The following is a 25,710-nucleotide window of genomic DNA, read 5'->3' as shown; positions in this document are numbered from 1 at the left end:
TCATCTGATTTCGTAAGAAGTGTAGGCCGATTAGGCAATTTGCTTGAGAACTGTTATATTATAAACGGGAAAATCCTGCACTCCGCTACGGCATAATTAATAATAATTTTACTACATATTTACTAAACATATTCGGCCTTATTATAAAATGTAGACGTTTATATTTGGATTTTTATATGGAAATTACATCGCAACCATTGTAAGAAATATGGTATTAAATATAAATACATTTTCTCACGTCAATTTGTTCTCAAAATGTTACGGCAGCAATAAGGGTAGTATCTACATTCTACGGCTATGTGAAGCGTAGTACTTTTATTAATATTTTTATAACCTCTTGAATTTTTAAATATCTTCTCGGTTTTTTTGGTTAGGGCATACTAGGGTCGGGTTTTGCCCTTAAAGTACAGCAACAACAAAGGCAAAAGCACATGATAAGACGTCGGCAGCCCGCGGCTACGCTTATACAAGCTCTATGGCGCTGCTACGCCGCTGATGAGCACTCTATGAGTGTCGCTACATGGAAGATACATCAGATACCGCTACCAAGCCCTCAAATTAGGTGAGATGTTTTCACCTTCATAAGGAGGCGTCACCGATTGTTGACGATAGGATGAGATTTTTATAATCCTTATTTTTGTTAAGTCTTGGTATGTTATCCTACAATCTGATAGCGATTTTAAAATAACATATTGGGATTCTTTCGTTTTTAAATTAAATTACACTAATATAGTAATGTAATTTATATGTTAAAATAAAATATTATAACTGCTATCATAAGATAATCTTTATTTGATATTAATAGGTATACAAAAACCGTGGCGCTAATGTTAAACCAATAGACTCTAGACTAAAGTATCTAAGGGTGGGAAAATTATTTACTTCATTTTACCACTCGATTCGTCCTATACGACGCGTTACCTCAGCCCTCCTTGGAGATCAATCTAATTCTTGTATATTAAAATAAATTATATAACCTATGAACTATACTGAGTATGAAAAAATACCATATGAAGATAGTCTGTTTCATAAAGTGTATAAAAATAATGAGTGAATCCCGTGATCACGCAAATTTTGCATGTCTATAAACTTTACTAATTACAATTTTAATAACTCTAATCTATTCAGTGGGTGGAGTAATCACGTCATAAAAAGCATTCCAAACGTTAAGCATACGTTGATAATACGAAATACAAAGTAAATGTTAATTAGGTATACGTTTGACAGTCGGGTCATGAGTGCATCATTCAAGAACAATGCTTCCTTTGTGTCGCGTCTACCTACAATTCGAAGACACAAAAGTACTTCCCTGCATTCACCCGCACCCCATTCGAAGCCTGCACATCGGTACGACGTCAACGCAAGCGCAGAAAATCTCGGTAAGCATTTGTATTGAAAACAGTGATTAATCTCACTTTATTTCATTGTTAATGTTAATAACATGTGCACAATAGAAACATTTTACTACACTCAAGAGTACAGTGATTTGTGTTTAATATGCGAAGGTATACAAAGACACATTAGATATGGTAACATAATAGATTGTCATTTTGATTTGTTTTTGTGTGCTTCTGTTTTTCGTGTTTAGCGATTAGTTAAAACCTTTGTCTTAATTCTGAAGTTAATAGATTTTAACATCGTAAGTACATACAACCCTTATTATAATATGCTAACGATACTATAGGTACACAGTCTTTGTGTTTCTATGGTTTTCATTGTTTTGCTTCACGTCGAAGGATTATTGTTATTCACAGAAATAGAGATCTATTTGGACTAATAAAATAATATTGAAAACAAAATAATAAATCAACGTCAAAATAAATTTCTAAACGATCTTAGTAAACTTTACACGTCGAAGTAGCTTTTCAACTAACATAGCACGAAACTACCAAACATAGCGCCACAGCCATTCCACAAACATGAAGATAAAACTATGACAAAAGGTTGGTTTTTGTATCGACCTTCAAACGCAACAGTTTAGAGCCACATCAATATCACAAATATCTTTATTTTAGTAGATGGAGGGTGACATGATATTATGCCCTGTTTCATAGATAATCGCACTACGGAAGGGGATCGTGCGTGTTGTCTACTTCATTGTTGGAAAAGCTGCTTTCAAGGTTTTGTTCTTCATCTTTTAGACGGCACTATGGCATGAAAGTTAAAGTCAAGAAAGCTGCGTTTATTATCTTTATTTAGACAAACCTTTCATGATGTGTATACACGAACGGCGTAGCAGCAATGATACCGGATAGGATGTCTTAAATCCGGCTGACAAACTGCATCTGTTAGCTCGAAACACTTGCTGGTCTATTAAGTACTTCTTTCTATTTTTCACTATTTTGAAATAAAATGCACCCGCGTAGTACGTAACGCTTCGAATACCTAACTGATACCGCTCTCATAAGCTTTACTATATCCATTTGAAGAACAAATGCCTTCTATAACTTGAACTGCTTTGATAGCGTTTACTGCTCAAGTAGCCTAAGAAATTGGAGATTCAATTCGACATATTTCTTTTTCTATATGAATCATTAGCTAGTTAGGACTATTTCGCATCATAGAACGCAGTTCACACAAATGATTTCCTGACTTAATAAACTGAACAAGCATAATTCTCTTTCTGGAATGGCTTTAATTAAGCTTCGTTTTTAAAAAGCCTATACAATAACACCGCTTTGCATTTGTTTTTGCATGCCAGGTAGACAATTAGGTATATAAATAAAATTAACAATTGTTTTTTCATTTGTATGATCTCCAAGTCAACCATATACCGACCTTAAAAATTTGAAAATAATATTTAAATTTTCTACTTTATAGGCCGTCGCAAAATAAATATCAAGTTACGGAATAGCTTCTTTAAATAAGAATTATAAATATGGTTGAGTTTAATATCACCAAACATAATATTTCCCTAGTATGAAATAGTTTTAAAATTGGTCAAGATTAATGGCATATAATTGAATTTGCCCCACATATAATTCAAGGCTAAATTCATATTTATTATAGGCCAGATGATATCAAAAAGCACTCTGCGTTGTATTGCATTGTTGGATTTCCCAAGAGGCGAAGTAGGTCTGACCCAAAGAAAAATATTAAGACGTATGGACAATTTGTAGGGCTCTCTTTGTCCGATTACAGTAAGGGAAAATCGGTATTCATTTTATACCTTAACCCCTCTTTCCCATAAAATAAATGTATAGTTAAGTGATATTCCTCACTTTTAGACGAATATTGAAAGTGTAAATTGGTTAAAAGTGTTTTAAGTAATAAATAATAAATTTTATGCATTGTTTCCAACAGAACTCTGTTGAAACACTTCTTAGTTCTAGCGTAGACCTTTCGCTACCTCAGAGTCTTGCTACGAAATTTTGATTATAACGAAGCGCATTAACTACATAAAGAATGGTATTAATTCAATACCTCCTGAACAAGAATAAGTATTAAAAATCCCGTTTTAAATATATTTTATCATATAAAATACATAATATTTAAATTTGACCTTTCACTTATCAAAAATTATGTGCAATACGTATTAAATTTATTAACTCTTTGGACTATTTAACCAAAATAATAGAACGAATGTAATTAAAATGTATAAATTTAATTACTTTTCAAAAATAAATTTATATATTGATCGATTACTAACAAGTTCTGATTCTGTTGAAACTCGACCTCCCGGTCTTAATTAATTGAGTAGCTGCATTAGCTCTTCGTGGAAGGTGAATTAAAAATTATTTAATGGAACGTATTCGATTTAATTCTACTTGGATCTATAATAACCCTTCATAAACATATAACAGTAACACCTGGGCAAGAAAGAGATAACAAATGGATCGATAGTTTGCTTAGACATTAACAACCACTGCATTGACCTCATTATTTAGGTGGTATTTTTATGCAGTATAAAGAAATTATTAATTCATAACTCCTTTTACTGTTTGCTGATGCTACTTTAGAAAGTTAAATGTTTGGAGTTAATGTTATCAATATAATAATATATTTAATAATAATAATAATAAAAATATACAAAATTCGTGGTTAATAGTAAAATACTAAAAACGAATGTTTAAAAGGGTCATCAAAAAATCTGTATATACTAGAAAGTATGGGTCCAATGTCAAAGTGAGAGTATGTATGGGTTGGCAGGGGCTACAATTCACCACTCAGGGTGCACTCGAAATATCAACTCAGCCCATAGCGTCGACTCGGTGGCCGAGACAGCGCTCTCCAACAAAAATTCCAATGGTAAGCGTTAAGGGGTGTGGCTCATGAGAGACAATTTAGAATTATCATACAAAAACAAAGTGTACAAATAATCCTACTTATAACGGTAATTACCTTAACGTATAGAGTAATGTTACTTTTTGACTCGCAATAAACGATTTGGAAATAAATGTGTGGACTGCGTTTATGATGCGTTTTAATCTTTGATCAAGAATACTGAAATCTGAATATACCTAGTCGAATTAAAAGTAAACCCGTTCTCTTAGGAGCTGAGTTTTGTTTTAAATTCATCAATATATATCAATAATAAACGGATTATTCACAAGAGTAAGAAGTTGCCATAGTTCATCAGTCACGAAGTTTTGGTAGGTGCCATCGGTTGTTTGTGTTGACTCTTTGAGAAGTGTCATAAAGTTCCTAACAATGTTCTGGCGAGACTGTTGACTAGACTATGAACTGCACAATAGTACGATGTTGTTAAGAATAAATCAGATTTAAAGGAGTTGTGCTTCTATTTTGAGCAATAGTTATAGCGTATAATAACCGTAAAAAAAATATATGTAATAATTTCGCTTAAATTTGTAAGGATTATACATATAATATCAAAGTATATAAATCTACCGAGATAATGTAAATGCGTTCAATAATAATCGCTTTTCTCAAAAATAATGTTTTTATGAAACATTCTAAATAAGGATTTAGGTATAAGGATACCTAGGAAAAAAGGTGTATCTTATGTTGAATGTGTTAGTTTCAAGGATGTACAGACAAAGCGTGTCATATGTATGTATTATAAAATAAATAATAATAATTCCGACCAAATATAATAATTTACAATGCTTTACGCAGACGAAGAGGACGAGCCCCGCTGTGTAACACTTACTCCGCGGCATAAAGCAGCAATTAGATTTATAAGAAAGGTAAGATATTTCCTAAGTTTTTTCGTAGAAATAATAGGATTTAAATTTGTATTTTATGAAATCTGCTTTAAATAGCAATATGATAATTATTATTAATATTATAGGATAATGAAAAATAATTTAAGTTTATATTTACGTACCTCACATACCTCACACAATTCCAGTATCCCAACATAGAGTACTAAAACAACATTCTTACATTCCTTAAATAAAACGAAATCCATTTAATATTCTATTTAAAAACAATACATAATCATACATAAACCTTTTGTACAACAACACTGCATTTTATTACTCAGCAATATAATATTAATGAAATGAAAGAAAGAACAAAGCGAAGAACCTAATCAAGGAGCATCTTGAATTATTAAATTATGTTTACTGTGTCCAAACTTCTGCTTAACCTACGGCCTCATCCAATTCCCAAGTTCCTTTTAGGTGCTTAAATAAATGATAACTTTAAAAATCGCTTCTCACTTCACCCATCGCGTTGCCGACCTCGTATCCGATTCAATTTTATCGTTGCCTTACAGTAGATCGCATCAAATGTTTTATAGATATTCAAGAAGTTGAAAAGTTAAGTCTAGTTTTACCTATTAAGTTTTCATGATTTACGGGGAAATAACATTTCTTTTACTAACATCTAAAACTTGGGTCAAAAGCTTTGCCGAGTTCCTTTATTTGTAGACTAGAGCTTTCAAACCATAAAAAAATTTATGGGTCTTATGAAATCTTAACAGATGAAGTATTTTGTGGCCCGACGTAAATTTAAAGAAGCGTTAAAACCATACGACGTAAAGGACGTTATAGAACAATATTCCGCTGGCCACGTCGATCTGCTGAGCCGAGTGAAAAACGTCCAGAATAGGTATTATTTCTTAGGTTACCAACGCATTGCATATGCACCGATTGAGTTAAGGTCAACAGACAAAAAGTAAACTCAATCTCGGCTCGCTTGACTTCATATCAATTTGATGTTCGGTCATAAGGGTGGAGTCAGTCAGTGTGAATGCAACGCGATGATTATCTTCAGTTTATCCCCTACATTTGCATTTGCACAATAATTCACTTAAAGTTTGAACTCCTTATGGTTTGGGCTCTACACCTAATAAAGTAGTATGTCTAAATCTTTTTCCTAAATCTAGAGTAGTTAGCTCGAATGCTCGATTTTATACGTTTTCCGACAAATATCATTAAAGGTCATTGATTGTCTTGAAAAAGTTATAAATTCTTTTTGAAGTATTCTTATCTACATTAGAGATAATCAGTGACTTTAAATGATTCGGATTTGTGCCGTTTGTTCAAGTAGAAACAAAACATAGAAAATTTCTACAGTATTTTACCTATTATTTACCTCTCCTTGTTTCCTTTCTTCATCTACCTAGTTTAATCATAAATTGGTACATTTTCTACAAAAGCATGAATAGGCGTAGAAATTTATTATTATCTTATAGTCCATCCTTTGTTTCGCTCCGGCCAGTGAACTTTTAACCAGCTACTTATACACAAAACATTTTTTTTAATTTACATAAATCTAAGTCCATACAACCATAGATTCCGTCCGTACTAAACAATTACAGAGACAAGTTAAAACAACATTGTAACACTACGAAATACGAATCTATAGGATAACAAAGTAATTACAAGTTCCGACACTTTTAATGTAGACAACAAGGGACGACTTAGCACGGTAAGGGTTTACTTTAATGTATGTGACGCATATGTCCTGAAGATGTTTTGTTTTCGTGTAGCTCAAGTATTTTGTCGCACGCAAGAGATTTAGAGAAGCATTGAAACCATACGATGTCAAAGACGTGATTGAACAGTATTCTTCAGGACACGCAGATCTCCTTAACCGAACCAAGAACCTACAGTACAGGTGAGCAATAACCGAGACAATGGAGTTGTTATTATAAGGAAATATAAAAACGCTCTGAGCTGGTTGCGTTCGTTCTCATATCGACTGTCCACGTGTATGTGCCTAGTGCAGGTTCAATGGTTTCCTTTTAAAACAATCCACTGTTAAATTGGCCTCACTTATTCTATTATCTTACGACATTTTTACCTACTCTATTAATAGTTTGCACATTTACACAAATTACCTAAATTGCTTGTCTGATGCATGGATATGTTATTATTTGTATATTACCATTTTTGAAGCTTCATTTTTTAACTCTGAATGTGAAAACAAAGCTGCTTTAGAACAGTTTTGTCTAAAACGACGTAATATTTTTGTGAAACCTAAAAAATTGTAACTCAATTGTTTTCATTGCGTTGACAACGCTTTTTTATCTTGAAAATCTACCAGAAACATCTGACGATGCAGCAACGGGGTCAATTTTTTTTATAAATAAATTAATCAATAAGTACTGAATTTCAATACACTATTTCCAATCGATAGCAATACCCTTTTTTGTATTAAAGAAGATTAACTATTTTTATTTATATTTGGCATGTGCTGGCATTAATTACAATACGTAAATTTTCGTTAGTAAAGTTATAGAGTTTTTTTTTTACCAAAAATAGGTACGGTACGAATGTTTCTCAATTATGATTTTGTGAACGTAAAATTAAATAATTATTTAATAGAACTATAAAACTCATTTCAATAATGTATCTGTTACGATTGATATTCGTGTTAATGTTCGTAAATCACTATTTTAGTAAGCAAAAATAAACATCCAGCTATGAATAGGTACAATTTGATTGCTGAATAGTTCAGTTAGAACATGTATCAGCCAATGTTTTCACATTTGCGAATGTTCAAATAATAATTATGCTTTGCAAGTCTTAACTGTAAATAATGCCTGTCTATTTTTAATATGTTATTCATATCGTATGCTAATATATTTGACTTCTAGGTATATTATTAGTATGATTTCATTTGTTAGGAATGAGAAATCAACTACAAAAACATTAAGGAAATCTTGCAGTCAATTAAAGTATTATGATAATCAGTATCGAAGGAAACTATTAGAGGCTGACATTAATTAATTATTTTGTATGTAAATTAAAGTATGCACCGTTTGAAAAAATCATTATGAAATTTATATTTTATCTAGGTTAGATCAAATTCTCGGCAAGCAAGGTTCAAAGGCAAAAGATGTCTACGCGTCGAAAATAAGCTTGGCTTCTAGAGTTGTTAAAATTGAAAGACAAGTGAGTAAAAATATTTTATTTTTTTACTTACAACGTCAATGCGTTTAAAAAAAGTCTTAAAGATATATTGATGTCAGCATCACTTCTTAATTATAAAAAAAATGATAAAAACTATTGAGGCTTATAGTTCATTAATGATTGATATCACTAGTATATGTCTAATTAAGCCCCACTTTTTATTTTCAGGTAGATGATATAGAAAATAAGTTAGACCATTTACTAGAGATGTATGAAGAAGATAGACGAGTAGCGAGAAGAATATGTAATGAAGCGAACAGTAACGCCAAAGGAGGAGCTTCTGGCGACAGCCACACCCGACCAGCAATTACGGAAAAACAATACTCAGAACCAAATTCACCCTTATGCCGAACATTTGAACAACCAGTACATGCTTCTATTCCTCCTATTGCATTTAAAAGACCAATGAATAGAGGATACTCAGATTTGGGCGCTAGGTTCATGCGCAAGAAAGTTATAGTAAAGTAAGTTTTTAATTAGGTTCTTTACGTTTAAAAACCTATAATTTTACTTTTTATTTAACATATTAATATAAATTTCCCCATATTGTCTTGGCCCCACACAAGAAGTAACAAATTACACTATATTCCTTTGGTGATGCTATGTAAAGTTTTTTCTCACAACCAAAATAAAAATTGGAATTTATAATATTATGAAATTAATCAAAACAGTTGTGAGATACCTACTTATTTATCTCTATACGTTGAACTAATATACCATTATCGTTTTGGTCCACTAAATTCAACGGAAAAAGATAAAATAACAAGGATAATGTTTGCTTTTCTTTGTCTTCTATTTTTCCTTTTATCTAGATTCACGTTTGTATTCGTGTAGATTTATGGAAACAACATGTTTAGTACATAAAATCAGGATACTACTATGCTAAATACAGCTTTTTATATCCTGTAGATTTTATATTAATAGATTGGTAGATATATTTAATATTACATTTCAGTTCACCAAAATATACACTTTCAGAACATCATCTAGTCGAAATGGCGAGTCTCCGAGAGATGACGAAGTAGTGATTGTAGTACCAACCGATAGGGAAGATACTCCCCCGAGGCTCATCACAGATAGCTCTGGTAATGTCATTAATTTTGATTGCCTATATTTTCCGAAATACACTTAACCCATCTCCATACACACAACTACTATCATCATACAAGCCAACGTTGTTTCAAGGGTGATTTTATCGTTTTACAAGGCCATACATCACGTGTACCTCCGCTTGTTGCATGCAAAACTATGACACTCTTGAGACTCAGCCCGAACGCGTATTTAAGTTTTACGCCTAAACAAAGTTAGACAACTTGCGTGCATGCCCCAAACAGGCATACGGGCTTGAGCACTTAATATATGCGTGTATGTTTTAAGCCTTTTTAGAGCCTAATTCAAAACGTTGAAAGTTGATTACGTAGGAACGAAAAATTTATAATGTCACTAACGTGGTATTTGTTTTTTATACGTGAAACGTTATCATTGCCCCAGGTATAACTTTGAGAATATTAAAAAATTGCAGCATCTTATGAAGACTATTCGTCGTCGACGTCTCTCTGACCGACAACGTCGTGGGCCAGCCCTCTAGTGGGCCGGCGACTGCGTGAGTGACCTTGCCGTTTCGATGTGGAATGCGCAGCGTTATAGTTTCATTCTATACCCACTCGTTCCCTTGAATGAATACGATATGTTGTATTTAGATGCCGAACTTTTCTAATGTGTAGTTCTCGTTAATTAGATTTTTGTTTTATGAACGACGTTTAAAAGTTTAGGTGTACTTATGTTTTATAGATTTTAATTAAGCATGATTGTGATTAGTCAAGTAGTTTCAGGTTCCTTTTTTAATACTGAATAATTTAATTCACTGTCAACTTTTACTGTTTGTATTTTATATCTTTTATGAGCTTTGTTGATGTCTTTGTCGTGTCTTGTTCCGATATAATATAAAAAGGATGGGATCAACATTTTCTAAAATACATTTATACAATATGTCAATTTATTAATATAAAACTGAAACATAATAATAGAAATGTGATGAATGAATCATCAGTAGGATTATTTTATAAAATGTTTCAGAAGTATGTGCGAGTTGTTCCGTAGAGGTTGAAACGGAAGCTGGCGGGACACGGTCTGATAGTTCGGGTTCGCCTTCCTGGTGCGAGGGCGAAGGTCCGGATGAGCGGGGCTACGGCTCTGGTGACTCACTCGCTGAGGAGACGGCCCTGCTCGCAGATACAGTGCCTCCGCCTCATCAGCCCCGTATTTTGCGTCAACAAAGGAGGGACGTAGCAGTTGACTTACATCTATTGCGCCCCGATGTATGAGACATGTTTATCAAAGTGATCAACACAAACAATTTATTTAAATGAAATACTATCTTCGTTGGCTTAAAAACTTATTACTTTCATTTCTTAATTATTTAACAAGCATTAAAGTGACGTGACCTACTTAGATGATTTGATCGATACTGATATTATATTGAAGCAATCGCAAATTTTTACAGTTTATATCTTGTATCTAGCATTAAATTTTTAACCAACTAAGTAGCAATGTAGTAATTTTATTAAAATGTCATCATTGAGCTTTGACTAAAATATCAAAGACTAGTGGTTAGGTGATACCTAATTGTAATATTACTTATGCAAACATTATTTCATATAATGATTTTTCCAAAAGACAATTGCACCCATTCTGTTTTACCACGGTGCCTATACGTGACTGTTCAAAGTTCGTCTATTACGACAACATGCAACGACGAAGTATTACAATAAAATATTAAGTTAATTATGGTGTAATAAACAATAAATATAAGGTGTAACGTTACCTACTATAGCACTGTACAGTGTACATTGTTAAGTGCATATTATTTAAATCTTATCAGCAGCTTACGTGATAACTATTATAAAGTACTATATATAGATATTTTAACAAGTGTTTATTTTCCACGAGCACATTTTTCTTACTTGCTGAGCAATTGCAGAAACATTTACCCTTATTGTATTAATTGTTTGTGTTTAAAGAGTTTTCATTTTGGAGTGTTTTTTATAGAACAGGGGGAAAACGGGCGGAGGCTCACCTGATGTTAAGTGAGCCAATGGACACTCTCAATGCCAGAAGGCTAGTGATTTCGTTTCTGGCGTTTAAAGGTTTTGCTTTAAACGACAAACTCCAATAAAATACACAACACACCCCTTTACTAGCGGAATAAGCGTTTTTTTACCACATATTTAATAAGACTATCATTTTACGGTGGTACCGCTTATTTGCTTTCATTGTGTCCGGATAGACAGAAAACCTACTCATTGATTGTGACTTTGTACGCACTTGTCACATTTAAAGATTGGGTTTTCGTAAAACCGTTATTGTATGTATGTTTAGGCGTAGAATGTCGCTGCGTTGATAAATTGGTCAGCATAATATAATATAAATATAGATATATAAACACGTTATAACAACGAAAGTGAGTGTGATTGTTGAAGTGACGATCTATACTCGAGGACGCATGCCTATGCACAAATTCGTAGTAACTTAATCATTTAGAAAAAAATAAAATTTTCGTAATGTTACTAATTGTTTAAAGATAATTTATGTAGTTAATACTTGCATAGTTTTCAATGAGTAAACAAAATAGCAGCTCTATCCTATAATGAAACGGTAATTTAAGCATCTAATAATTTATTGAGCTGTGATAGTTAATAATAATTTCATTTGTAGAGCATTAATGCACATAACATACGTCCTTTTTCTTACATTATAAGATATTCTATAAGATCTGGTTACCTTAAATATATATTTATAAGAGTATAAAGAGGAAGATTCAAATGAAACTTTATGTTCAAACTAGCTCCAGTAAAGTGATAGAATTTTGACGAATATAAAAATTTTGTATTATTCTTCGATAACACAATTTCTCGCGTACCCAGTGAATCTAGTCTATGAAACTACCTTTTTTATTTATTTTTTTGTCACCTATATTCCTGTTAGTGGTTAAATATTTCTCTAATTCTGAAATCTCATGTCTAGTCTGACGAATAGTCGACTGCTGTATCTTAGTGCTTTCAAACCAATCAAATAAACCGGCTTTAAACCAAGAGTACCTTAGTAAACAGTAGCACCACCTTGCGGGACCAAAATTTCCTCTCGAATATAATACACTTTCGATTACGACCATATTTACACTTCTGTAACTAACCCTGTAGTTATTAGCTTGAAGGTGCGATGACCATTTTCTGGGCGACAATTATCTGCAATTCCGGTTTTTTTTAAGTCACCGTCGGTATAGATTGCCTCAATTTTATATTTTGGATTGTAAAATGTGAGTTTGTTATTTTTCTTTGCAAGCAACATTTCCGAGCTACGTTTCTTCATTATGAATTGTGAATTTAAAAAATAATTAAGTGTTAATGTTTTATTTTCAGTAAATGATTCCTATTCGAACCAATTTTAAAGTTTTGGAAATGTTTCTTAAGAAAGCAGGGTAAAATCGCCTGACATTCAGTATGCATAAGAGTAGAGTTGTAATATCTTAAGTAATAAGTAAAATTTGCGCTTACATAAGGAGAGGTTAAGCTAAAAATAAAACATTATAATATTAAAGGCCCTTGCCTTAAACCTAAGTGCTACTTTGGGACCTAGCTCTGCCTAAATAGTATTGTACACAGCAATTACAGTAATATTAGCTCTAGTATTGTCATACCTCTTTGTTAATAATAGTATATTTCTCATCTATTGTAACTCAGGTTAAAAAAATAAGTAGATAAATAATTAAGACGTAATTGTCTTGTCAAACACATTCTAGCCCTTACTTCGAACGTCATAGTAACATGTATTTTTTCTGTAGGTATATGGGTAGATATTTTAAGAACCATTTTATATTTTTAATAGCATACTAGTTTATCTAGAAGTATAAATTGAATTTTATTTGCAGAATCTAGACCAAGAATTAAGCACAATAAAGCCTTTGTAATTCAAAAAGTTTAGTGTTATGATTTTAGAACACATATTTTTATTACCTTCCTCGTAACGCAGGCAGCTCTATCAAAATTTAATATTTTCTGTATTTAAAATGTCTACATCGTCGTCCTACATACCCAGCATAATTTATATTTCATAACTTGTGCTTATATATATAGCTTACTTTTCATAAGTACCTACATACGAGTAGGTAAGTATGTACAGCGCAAATAAAAATAATATAAGTTACAATCTGAATATAGTAGTATTTTATTTACACTTTAATATTGTTATTTTTTGGATTTGTTATTTATTTATTATTATGTTCAAGATATTATAAGTATTATAATTGAAGAACAACCATCCCCTAGTTTTATTTATTCAAATGCCTGTATGTATTTCAATAAACGACACATACATACTTGTATGTATACCTTTAAATTTATAGTGTCTGTCACTGAAAAAAACTATTATAAGTCCGTGCGTACGATCGGTGTTTTATACTGTGCATCTGTTTCTCTAAATTCTAATTCTCAGTGCTTGAAATACAATGATGCCAGTATCTACGATAATAGATAAAGTTATACAGGAAAAAAATACAGAAACGTGTTCAACGTCTGTTTTTTTATAAGACTTGAAAAACTTGTTGTATCCGACTTCCAAAATTTGTTCAGCATTGGTTTTGAGATATGTACAATATAAGTAAGTAAATTATAAATTATATCGTAAATTTATTTACTTAAAACACTAAATCCGAACAACAAATGTCTGTACACGTTTTCATACAGTAATGACACCAATGGTAAACAAGCCGAGATAAATAATTATAAAATCACATTCACTGTCGCTCTTACATAAAAAATTGTTTCTGTCAGGAATAAGAAAAGGCGATAAAGTGAAATGAATGGAAAATCATATTATTTTAAACATTTAGAAAAAAAATAAACTTTAAATGTGTAATTATTTCTCCATTGTCGATGAAAAATTAGAAAGGACCATATTATTAAATTCTACATGATGACGATGACATCAAACCCTGAAATGCTCTAACAAAGTTAATCCGACCTCTAAGGATATAGCGCCGGCACGGCCGGGCAGTGTTTTGGCTGGTCGAGGATCCTTTCTTTAGGATGGAGAACGAGCAAAACTTTCCTTCCTCAACAAACTATTGAGAATCCAATAAGGGCATTCTGCATTAATAACAAATACTATTCTATGATAGTTATACAGACTTGGATATCACCTCGATTTTTGTTTGCTAAGTGGCATGGAACTATTTATCATAAAGACGCTATTTTATAGTAGAAATTGAGCCATCAAACGCTCTATCATCATTTCCAATAATGATTTCAACAATTTATTAAAAATACCTACTATTTTATTATTATAAATAGATCTTCTACGTCAAAACCTTGGCTAAAATATGTCGAGCATTACTGAGAACTGCAAGTCAAAATTTACTGAATAATTAATGAATATAAATGTAGACTGTAGAGATAATGTGGAAACTTATAAAAAGAGTAGTTTATGTGGTATATATAAAATACTTATACGTATTTTTCAAATAATTATACAGTTTAATAAAGATTTTTCCTAGTTCTATTTAAAAATAATATTGTAAGAATTATAAGTTATAGTATAGTATAACTACAACATAATAAGGACCCTACGTCGAATTGGTTTGGAAATACTTCAGCTGGTTCCACGTAGTGGTGGTGCACGGCAAAATTTACCTTTAATGTCGCTTAGTTGTACATAGGCGGACGAAGAGACGATAAGCGGAAATCGTGAAAAAACTTGTGTCTTCTTGGGGTCAAATTAGACTACATGTCGTGCGTTTTCCAATTACAGCACTAGAGCGCATTATGCGGCATAATGCTCAACGTTGAATGTTCCAACTACAGCAACGCTTCGCACAATTGAGCACTCTCAAAACTTATGCTCTCGCGTGCTTCTCGCAATCAATACCAACACAGTGACAGAAAATTTACCAGTGTTTTTCTTTAAGTTGGCATTAATCGAAATTTTCGTTAGTAAATATTATTTATTGTTGAAAAATTTGTAAGGCTTTCGTTTCCTCGTAGATTTTGAAAATAATTAAAGTTATTTCAAACTGCTAAAAAAAACAAATATAAGTATGGATAAATAGTTACTTTTTTTATATTCCACATTTAAAATATGAATATAATTTTATTTTAAAATTCGGATCTGTAAACAAATTTAATTTTCAGGATTATACTTTTGTAAACATTGCAATGGTTTTGAAAAAGTATATAATTTTTTTTTAAATCATTTTAAAAAAAATACTGAAAACGTAGATGATGTAAACTTCTTACATGAAACTAAATATTTTACTGTTAATTTAGCTTGTTAAAACCTTATATTCTTTAAAGGTTTTCTCTTATTTCAGTAAAAAAATGTTAATGAAATAATTTGATTATTAAAATAAGCGTAAAAAGTTTTCAACCAATTATTATTGTTAACAACATTATTAATACATTAATGAGGTTGCTAACTCTATTCAGAACATTTTTTTTTCAACACTGACTTAGCGCACTCTGCTGATGCATTTGAAAACTAATTCACGTTCCAATTAAGCTTCAGCATTATGCGGCATTGTGCGGCACTGAGTCGCATTATGCTCTGTAATTGGAAAACGCACACTAATCTTTAATACTTTGATACTGTATAATATAACATGGTTTTCCTAGTCTGTGGATAAATTTTTAAAAATTCTAAAATCTTTAAGATGTGTCAGATAATAGTTTGTCATTTGTCAGTATTCCAGCACCAGCAGTGTTTAGTGTTTACTTCTAGGCTCTATTTGGTCTGTGATATAAATAATGTATTAATTATTAAAAAGTAAAGTAAACATCTAAAACTTTAATTAGTAAATTTGTTAAAAGTAAGAGTTCGTGTGTTTTGATTTCTAATAAATATGTCTTACTGTTTACTTACATTACTGTTTATATGAGTAAACTTTGTAAATTTTAAGATTTAACTATGTATTTTTAAATTTGTATGTGTTCTTTTATTTCCAGGCTTGTGAACTAAGTTTAATTTAGGATGCCCACTCAATATGAAGATGAACGGTCTTGGGAAACATCCAACGCTCAGTATGACGTATGTATTAAATGTGAAAAGAAAAATGCTAGAAGTTAGAAATACACTAATTAAAGTATTTCTCACTTTTAGCATTACTTCTTGAACTTAGCTTAAAGCATATAACCACTATATACATATATTCACGTTTATACTAACAAAATGTACCTTAATTGTCTAATTTCAATGTTTTTTATTATATTGACGTTCATACACATATACATAAATTTCATTACATTTTAAGGATGACAATGGCGAAGATGTTATTGATAACCCAGAAGAAGTGCTGCAAGAGTGCCTTGAAAAATTTAAAACACCTGATTACATAATGGAACCTGGTATATTTGGCCAACTTAAGAGGTATTTTCAAGCTGGTGGGAACCCTGAACAAGTTATAGAGCAACTGTCTAATAATTATAGTGCTGTTGCCCAGATGGCAAATTTACTAGCAGAGTGGCTGATTCTTGCTGGTAAATTTATATTCTATTTAAAATAATTTAACTTCTACTATTTAATAAAAAATATTAACCAAAGCTGTATAAATGTCTGTGTGGACATATAGTATTCTCCAAGATAACAATTTAATTAGGTGTCACTGTGCATTATTATGAACAACCTGAATATGACATAGCAATTTATTTAGTATTTTATAACAGAAATAGAAAAGTAATTTACTCTACTTACAGAAGTTAAAGTCACTGAAGTTCAAGCAATGGTAGAAAACCATTTGAAAGAAATGATAATTAAAACATTTGATCCCAAAAAGGCAGACACAATATTCACCGAAGAGGGAGAAGTAAGTAACATATTAAAACACACTGGTTTACTAAATAAAAAGTAAATTTTTCAGTTTAAATTATTATTGGACTCACATTTAACAATATATAATAGTCATCAAATATTATATTCATAATATCTGTTGTTTACAGTTTAATTAAATTGTGAGCATTAAGTTAGGGCGCTTTTAGTGTCACGCGGATTTGCTCACGCACGCGGGATTGGACCGCATGCGTAAAATTTCACGCTGCGGATCATACGCAGCATGAGTTTCAGTTTTCTACGGGCTGCGTAACGGTATAGACGTGTTCAAAAATGATCAATGTCAGAAGAATATGTGTCGCTTACATACTTTACAAACGACGAAACAAGAAGACAAGAGTACATGTTGATCCCTTTCTTGAAAATAGGCTTCTTGCTGGGGCGTTTGTTACACGCTTTGGAAAACTACAAAATAATGAACGTAAATTTAAAAATTACTTTCGAATGTCCATTCGTTCTTTTGATGAACTGTTGTGTAAAATTGAGAATAAGCTACAAAAAAGCAGTTTACGAAGGATTACAATACAACCGATTGAGAGGCTCGCTATTACATTAAGGTAAGTTTTAAATTTTAAATAAATAATAAATAAAATAAATGAAAAATGAAATAATAAATGAATTAAATAATAAATGAAATAAATTTTCATTTCGGTAGTACAATACGGCGCGTGCGCCCCGCTCGACTCTAAAATGGGCATTGGGCACTGAAGTTGTAGGCAGCGCTTACGCATGCGGATACCCCGCACCGGGGTGACGCCCCGCACAGCGCCCCGCGTCCCGCGTGCGTTTATCACGCTTTACAATAGATACCTATATGAAATTGTTCTTTGCGGATGCTACGCATGCGGTCCAATCCCGCGTGCGTGAGCAAATCCGCGTGACACTAAAAGCGCCCTTATAATCTTGTTTTGTAGAGATTAAAAGTGTGTGTTAATATATCAATGTTCATTTTATTGATCTCAAACAATTATGAATCTTTTAGACCCCTGCATGGCTTACAGAAATGATAGAACATCCAACCTGGAGGTCCCTAATTTACAGATTGGCTGAAGATTATCCAGATTGTCTTATGTTGAATTTCACTATAAAGGTACATTTATATAATTAATTTTGTTAATAATTTTTTTCTGTACTATATTGATAATATGAGAATAAGGAAAGACAAATAACATTCTGACTTCTATTTAAATATTAAAGTGTAAATTGTACACAATAATCCATACAAATCTTCTTATAATACTTGTATTAAAAACTTTAATACATTTTTCAGCTTATATCAGATGCAGGTTTTCAAGGGGAAATAACCAGTATTTCAACTGCTGCTCAACAAATTGAAGTGTTTTCACGAGTTTTAAAATCAGCTATAGTTGGATTTTTGCAAAGTTCAGATGATTGGCAAAATAGTGTTAATGAGTGTGCTGTAAGTATTTGAATAAAACCAATTTTACTTTATCAATGTTTGTATATATATATATATGAATAGTGAATATGTATATATATTATTTACAAAATTTTAAAAAGTTTTACTATTCAAATAATCTTATGGTATACTATCTGACGGAAATTGAACACAGGCAACCTGGATCAAACATGTTGATTACTCATTTTGGTAAAAAGGATCTTTTTGTTAATTAAATCTTTTCAGAAAATGGTTTGTCATGGTGCTCACACTTATGTATACAGTCAAGTGATTGTTCACATACTCTCTCAAGAACAGAGGGGAGGATCCATTATGAAGAGACTTAGTCAAGAAATTACAAAATGTGCACAACAAAGGTAAAATTTCAAGACCTATTGACTTGTTACATAATAAGCAAGCATTGCTTAGTTCATCATAACTGATTACAAACATGTATGTAGGTTAGAAATAGGTAGATAGAATGGTGATAATCTCAGCCCACAGGTGACACTGTGAAGTTATTTGTGTTTTTTCAAGTGTGGTTATGGAAATTTTAAAATTTTCCTCCACTGGCTATGATCCTTACATATCTTGTATCTTTTTACTCTTATTATATTCACCATGCATGCTTATTGCTTAAGGAAACTAACCGGCCCTCTTTCAAGTACCTACTGTACCTCTCTCTCCAATAATTAAGAGGTCTACCAACCTCAATCCCTGGTGGGATTCACAGTTGACACTTGCATTTCTCACTATACCCTATTTTATGCCAATAGACCCCACACTAATTTCTCATAGTTTTAACTTATAGAGCATTGATTCTTACTTTTGCTAAACACATTATACAAATGTTATTATACTATAAATAGTTAAAACATTCACTACTATACATCAACATACTACACACTAGACATAACATTTCAATAAAATATGAAATTTTAGGTAAGTATAGCCCTTTTGTTTCTCTTATTTTCTATTTATGACTATATTTAAATATTTAATTGTGTAACAGTGGTCATGATGTTACGCCGATTACCCTAGCGTTGACGGCGGGAGAGTCGTGGCGCGGCGCTCGCACAGCGCTGGCAGCTATGTTATCTCGCGGAGCGCTAAACCCTGCAGATATATCAGTCCTGTTTCGCGCATATAATCAGCCGGAACCACCACCCGTACATTTACTAAGGATACCACAGTTTTTAGGTAAATGTATGCAAAACTATCATGTATAATAAAAATGCTACCATTATAACTATTCTGGATGATATAATTTTGTTATAACCAAAAGTAATATGTAAATGTACTTTGTCATATATAGAGGTGAATGAGTAAAAAGCCTGAAGCTTTCCTTTGTTTTAAGTGGAAAATAACATAAAGGACAGTATTTGATGTGTGATCAAACATTTATTTTAACATTTGTATAATTATCATGTGTTGACTATTATAGAACTGCTTGTGGACTCCTTGTATAAGCTGGGAAGTAAGCTAAATCCTGAACATAAGTCAAAGTACACATACCTTTTGGCCTATTCGGCGTCAGTGTGTGAAGGTGTGACCCCCGGAAAACCGATTAAAGATGAATTAAAACCAACATTACAAGCAATTGAGAAAATACATGCAGTCTGTTGCAGTTCCGTCAGTTCAAGTGAATTGATTGCCGAACTACCTTCACTCTATCATTGTATAAGGTATATTATGTAATTACAAATTATTATTTTTTATTTAATGTTGTCCTCGTAATAATAGTTGTTATAATATTTCGATATTAAAATAAGTCTGATTTCAGATTCCCAGTTGTGGGAATGGGAGTACTTGTATGGGTAGAATGTGTGGTCACAGAGCCATCATACTTCAAGTTGTGCACGGAACATTGTCCTGTGCACTTAGCGTTATTGGACGAGGTTGCTTCCTGTCACCCATTACTCCATCACAGACTGTTAAAATTATTAATAAAGCTCTTTGAGTCTAAACAAGAAGATCTGGAAATTTTAGTTCAGGTACTAGCTTAGCGCACATATATACTATAGTTGGCTGTATGCTGTGTATTGCTGACCTTGGCCATTTATCCTCTCACCGGCCTGGCACCTGGAGCCGAGGCGGCGCCGGTCGCGTTTCGGGGCTTCGTTCTTCCACTGAGCCAGTGTCGATGCCGGTTTTTGGGTACAGTACTAACACGGACTTCAGCTCGACGACACGTACTAGGCGTAGGTATAACAATGGCGTCGTCAAGCCGTCGACTATATTTGTTATATTTATTACATCTAAGACGCAAAAACCAACGAAGAGATGTCGAATGTTGGATTCATCCAATACATAAAAAAATTAAAATGTTCTCAAAGAATTCCTCAACAATTTTCGCATGAACGAAGAATCAGTTTATACGTAATATATAACAGAGTACACATGCAGTTTTTCTGGGCTGGCAGGGGAAGAAAGCTAAAATGTGACTTAAAAAACGAGACAAATTAACGGCTTCCCCGGCACAGGCACAGATGAGTGGAAATACGGCCCTTGGATTTTAACATATTTATTGTATCTTGTGCATTCTTTTAGTACGAAAACTTTTGGGCACCTTATTAAACTCTAACCAACTTATTTCTGGAAACAGAACTATTGATTAGGCTTTAACATGTTTAGTTCTGTTAGACTTTAAATGATTATGTGAATTGATTTTTATTATATATAGCAACTTATTTAATTACCAAAGAAAATCATTAGAAAATTTGGTTACTTATAGAAAAGTAACATTAGCAAACACATTTATCAATACCAAATCGCTAGCAATAGAAAAGTAATTTATTTATTATATATATATGTATTTATTTCACAGTTGGAGTTGCGGAAAATGCTTTTAGACCGCATGGTAAATTTGTTAAGTAGAGGCTGTGTTGTTCCAGTTTTACTGTATATTAAAAACTGCACAAGCCGTGGAGATGTCGACTTATCTTTGATTAGGTATTTTTTGACAGAGGTCAGTATATTTTATTACTATCACAGGTTACATACTATACAAATAAACATTATTAATAATGTAACTCACATTTATTTTTTTCAAATTTTACAATGGAAGTGCAAGAAATTTAATTGAACAAAATCTTAATTCCTTCTTGTGTTTTATGATTAAGGAAATATAATTTTTTGCAGGTATTGGATGCAATAGCTCCTCCATTTACTCCTGAATTTGTACAATTGGTATTACCTATGGTAGAAAATGAAGAAATTACAGGTACTATGAGGGCTGAAGGTGAAAATGATCCTGTTTCAGAATTTATTGGTTAGTATTCTTTTGTCATATTAATGGCATAAAATATTAAAAACCATTAAATACCATATTTTTTTGTTGTTTCAGTTCACTGCAAGGCACATTACTAAGTAGCAGTATTGAAACATAAATAAAGGAAACTAATTTAATGTTGTTAGCTATAATACTTATAAAATATTTTACTTAGTTTTACAATTATTATTATATTCTTAAATAAAATTCTAATAGCTTTTCTTGAACCATTTCTTAGCTTCCTCTAGCTGCTTTCCTCTCATAATACCTTTTTAAAGCCTGATCAAATACTTCTCCAACAGTTCTTTTCTTCCAAATATCAAGTTTAGATTTAATTTCTACTTCAAGTTTTGGTTCAACTTTGTTTTCAGCTTCTCCACCTCTAACTTCAATATCATCAGGTTTTTTTAATTCATTGTCAGTTGTTTTTGAACTAGGAGTCTTTGGCTTTTGTTCATCATCACTAGATTCGTCAATTGAGAAGTCTGAATCTGCATCAATATTCACTTCTGTCTGTTTAAGTTTTTTCTGATTTATTTCATCGTCAGAATCTTCTATCTCACCCTCTGATATATTAGCATCATTTGATGATTTCCTTTGTCTTCTATAGTTCCTCTTCTTAGAAACTGGTGAGCTATCAGATTTATTTTCTTGAAATTTATCTATATAAAATTCCGACTGTTTTTCTTCAGGCTTTTCTTTACTATCATCTTGAGGTCTATCAAAACCTAACTTTTGCTCGTAAAGATGTCGATAAAATCCACCTGATTTTATAACAGATTTATGTTAATAAATAAAACTGTTCTTAAAACATAAAAAAGAAAAAAAATATTTGTGTCTACAATCAAAATGATTACTAGTGATTTAGTTAGTAATTATTTCACTAAATGTATGGTGTTAAGACTACAGAATAGCATTTATAAATTGTGAATTATAAAACATACCCAAATCTTGTTGTTGTGTAACATCTCCAATTTTTTCTAAATATTCGTCCCGTTTTTCTTTTTCTTCTTCTAATCGCAGTTCTTCTAGTTTTTTTTTATATGCTGATGTGACAAAAACTTCTTTATCAGCAAATTCTTCACCTTCCTGTTCTCTCTCTTTTTGAATCTTAAAGATAAACAATGATGATTACTTATTACTCACTTAATGCTCTTAGTTAGTCATACTTATCAAACAGTCCTTACTTGTCTCTCAATCCTCCGCTCATTTTCTATTTTCCTTTTATTTGCAGTTTTTAACAGGTTTTCTATATATTTAGGATTTTTATTCTCTTTACTCTTAATTACTTTATTTTCCTTTTGTATAACCATAGAATCATAAATCTCGTCATATTGGTAAACAGTTGGATCTTCTAGTATAGCCTTTTCTTGTACAATTTTGCTCTGAAATTTATATATTTTAGAAAATATTCTTATGATATATTTAACTAACACAAATTCTAACCCAAAAGTTTTTTATATTTTCGTCTTAAATAAATGAAAAAATATTTATTTCTACAATATTGGTTAAAGTATGATGCATCCAGTTAGCTTCTCTTGCCATAATATTAATTAACATTTACAAGCAAAGTTTACATAATGAACACAACAGGTGTAGTAGGTTGAAAAAACGGGAGTACCTGTCTTTTAGCAGCATCACTTGATTTCAATAGAACATGTTTTTTCTTGAATTCATCTTCCGAGTCAGAATCATTCCCAAAAACATTACGTGATGCCTGGAATGTTGGAAGATGTGATTTTTCAGGGATAATTAGGCCATACCTAAAATAAACAAAATAACAATGCAAACCTAGAGGCTAGAACCCGCAAGATTACGTGTTCTTGAATATTACGACAGTATATACTCACTTTTTGTTAGACATTATGAAATAAGGTTAGATAACTTAAATGATGCAAGTACATATATTTTGTTGCTGCAGACTCCAGCTCTAAAGAGTTAAACCCACATATAAATTATCAAGTATATAGCGTTGACTCTAGAGTCTAGACTCTAGAAATAAACTGATCAAAATTCAAATCACAAATGTAAAACTTGTAAAAGATTCTTTTTTTTTATGGCCCACAGTCCACACGGTTTGTGCATTGTGGCACAGGGTAAAAACAGAAACAGGTAAAAAAAATTAATTATCGGATGGAATGGAATTTAGGAATGGAAAAAAATGTATAAAATAAAAGATCAATTCATAAGATAAGTTTATATATCATCGTAAAATTGTAAATTCCGTTAGGTTGTAATCTATCTCGCGAGATTGTGATTTGTGAACCTCAACGTACTGCTTACAATTTAACGTATTATTATATTCGTAGTCCGGTCAATTTAGACATCCAAGGTTACAATAATTCGCACTTGGCTGAATATTGATAGGATTGCTCAATACACTATTATAAAGGAAATGTGAAAAGTCCTCATCGATCCGGCACGTGCAAAAAAATTTACTCCTGGTCAAAGATCACAAAAATGGGTTTTTCGCGATTTTCAGCAAAATGGTAAGTTTTATCATAAAATTAGTTTAGACAAAAATTGTAGATCAGATAATTATCTATAAAAAATGTCCAAATACTTTTTTCCTAAGAGCCACCGTTTTTGAGATATAACAATTCAAAAAGTTGAAAGAGTTGTAATCGTCATAATATGCACACGTTTCCACGCCACCTTTGATTTGGTAGTGTACTTAGCGCTTTTTTTTTAATGTGGTTTCCCCGGTAGGCCTATTCCACTGATCTTTTATGATTCTGTTTAATTTGAAACTATTGAATAACTGTAGATATTGACAAGGGTTGAAAATGATGAAAGGGGTGTAAAATACAAAAAATAAGAAAATTTATCCGTCTAAATCTAAACCATCATTAACTTCTGCTTTCTCTTGTTCTTGTTCTTCTTCTCTTCCTTCTCCTTCTTCTCTTCCTTCTCCTTCTTTTTATCTTCTTCATTCTGGGTGTTAATAAATTGTCCCAATAATGACACATCGCATGTCTCTTCGTCAATATCAAATGAATCTTCAATTGTTGGCAATTCAACATTGGAGCATGACCGGCCTTGACAGTTAGTACATGCTACAGAACAAAACAGTCCAACTTTTTTGCAACCACATTTAGCACTACATCCCTTTTATACAGTTGCAAAAAATGGTGTTTAGTAGTTTTTCTGGTGCAGGTGGAAGTAAAGTCTGAACTGGCTCTAATGAATTGTCGACCAACTTCCAACCCCAGTCTTTTGGGTCTAACTGATTACCAAGCCACACTTGAACTTGGTAATATACCCGAAAAAGATGTTGATGAGCAGCCGCTGAGGTTGGAGGAAGACATGCTAACTGCACTTGTTTTTTATTTCGAGTATTTTTAACGAAACATGCATATCTGAATTTATCTAAGCACGTAATTTTTTTAGGAGCTCCATACATAGCGAGAAGAAAGCGAATTCCGTTGGTGATAACTTCTTGTGGAGTTGAATTACTCTTTTTAAAAACTCCAGTACACTGAACTAAATTTTGTTTTTCAAACATTTTAAAAACAGTTGTTTTACCTCTCCTGAAAAATGCAGATGTTGAATCACAACCAGTTATTGCATGTAAAAATAGTGCATGATTTTGACACTTTGCAAAAGTCGATAAACTGTTTGATGAATATATTACAGATTGTTGTTGAGCTTTTCCAGGTTTAAAGAAAAAAATAGTTTTTTCGATTGAAGTTCGAGCAGTGAGTAACACGAGTAAGTCCACATCTTCACCTACAACAATAGTTGTATTTGTTGAATTGAATTGATCTATTGCTGTTTCAATTATCATCACATCAGCATCATTATTGGCTTGTTTACCAATATATTTTCATATTTTATATGTG

The 25,710-nt window shown here is 32.0% G+C and overlaps 3 protein-coding genes across 10 annotated transcripts in view; 2 read left to right on the top strand and 1 right to left on the bottom strand.

Annotated features, from left to right (window-relative positions):
- The window catches only part of LOC125052320 (potassium voltage-gated channel subfamily KQT member 1), a 29,468-nt gene extending 16,768 nt beyond the window's left edge, over positions 1 to 12,700 (top strand). The window contains exons 8-16 of one of the 6 annotated variants that reach the window (XM_047653124.1): positions 375 to 562; positions 1,213 to 1,379; positions 4,150 to 4,248; positions 5,077 to 5,147; positions 6,899 to 7,026; positions 8,210 to 8,306; positions 8,493 to 8,788; positions 9,303 to 9,409; positions 10,401 to 12,700. In XM_047653124.1, the coding sequence (XP_047509080.1) occupies positions 375 to 562; positions 1,213 to 1,379; positions 4,150 to 4,248; positions 5,077 to 5,147; positions 6,899 to 7,026; positions 8,210 to 8,306; positions 8,493 to 8,788; positions 9,303 to 9,409; positions 10,401 to 10,648 (1,401 nt within the window). In that variant the 3' untranslated portion in view covers positions 10,649 to 12,700. Of the gene's footprint in view, positions 1 to 374; positions 563 to 1,212; positions 1,380 to 4,149; positions 4,249 to 5,076; positions 5,148 to 5,887; positions 6,016 to 6,898; positions 7,027 to 8,209; positions 8,307 to 8,492; positions 8,789 to 9,302; positions 9,410 to 10,400 lie in introns of all 6 variants that reach the window. The other 5 variants (XM_047653089.1, XM_047653133.1, XM_047653116.1 and 2 more) reach the window with 5 other exon arrangements.
- Positions 12,701 to 16,037: 3,337 nt separating this feature from the next.
- On the top strand, positions 16,038 to 22,088 carry LOC125049989 (negative elongation factor D). 3 transcript variants are annotated; one of them, XM_047649584.1, is made up of 13 exons: positions 16,038 to 16,104; positions 16,319 to 16,400; positions 16,624 to 16,849; positions 17,066 to 17,175; positions 18,181 to 18,288; positions 18,469 to 18,618; positions 18,844 to 18,974; positions 19,610 to 19,797; positions 20,042 to 20,282; positions 20,381 to 20,591; positions 21,425 to 21,565; positions 21,739 to 21,868; positions 21,944 to 22,088. In XM_047649584.1, exons 2-13 carry the CDS (start codon positions 16,344 to 16,346, stop codon positions 21,964 to 21,966), a joined length of 1,716 nt encoding a protein of 571 aa, XP_047505540.1. In that variant the 5' UTR covers positions 16,038 to 16,104; positions 16,319 to 16,343; the 3' UTR covers positions 21,967 to 22,088. The 3 variants fall into 3 exon arrangements, with proteins under 3 accessions (XP_047505540.1, XP_047505532.1, XP_047505545.1); XM_047649576.1 differs by having other exon boundaries at positions 16,045 to 16,182; XM_047649589.1 differs by having other exon boundaries at positions 16,076 to 16,139.
- LOC125050015 (nuclear speckle splicing regulatory protein 1) lies at positions 21,618 to 23,904 on the bottom strand. Its single transcript, XM_047649590.1, has 5 exons — positions 23,719 to 23,904; positions 23,490 to 23,631; positions 23,056 to 23,253; positions 22,813 to 22,978; positions 21,618 to 22,632 (listed from the first exon to the last, which is right to left on the bottom strand). The coding sequence occupies exons 1-5, from the start codon at positions 23,730 to 23,732 to the stop codon at positions 22,103 to 22,105; spliced, it is 1,050 nt and encodes a 349-aa protein (XP_047505546.1). The 5' UTR covers positions 23,733 to 23,904; the 3' UTR covers positions 21,618 to 22,102.
- Positions 23,905 to 25,710: the final 1,806 nt, after the last annotated feature.

The sequence above is a fragment of the Pieris napi genome, chromosome 1 (genome assembly GCF_905475465.1).
Source record: "Pieris napi chromosome 1, ilPieNapi1.2, whole genome shotgun sequence".
Classification (NCBI taxonomy): domain Eukaryota; kingdom Metazoa; phylum Arthropoda; class Insecta; order Lepidoptera; family Pieridae; genus Pieris; species Pieris napi.
The sequence above is the reverse complement of the archived record's forward strand: the minus strand, read 5'-3'. Positions and strand labels throughout refer to the sequence as shown.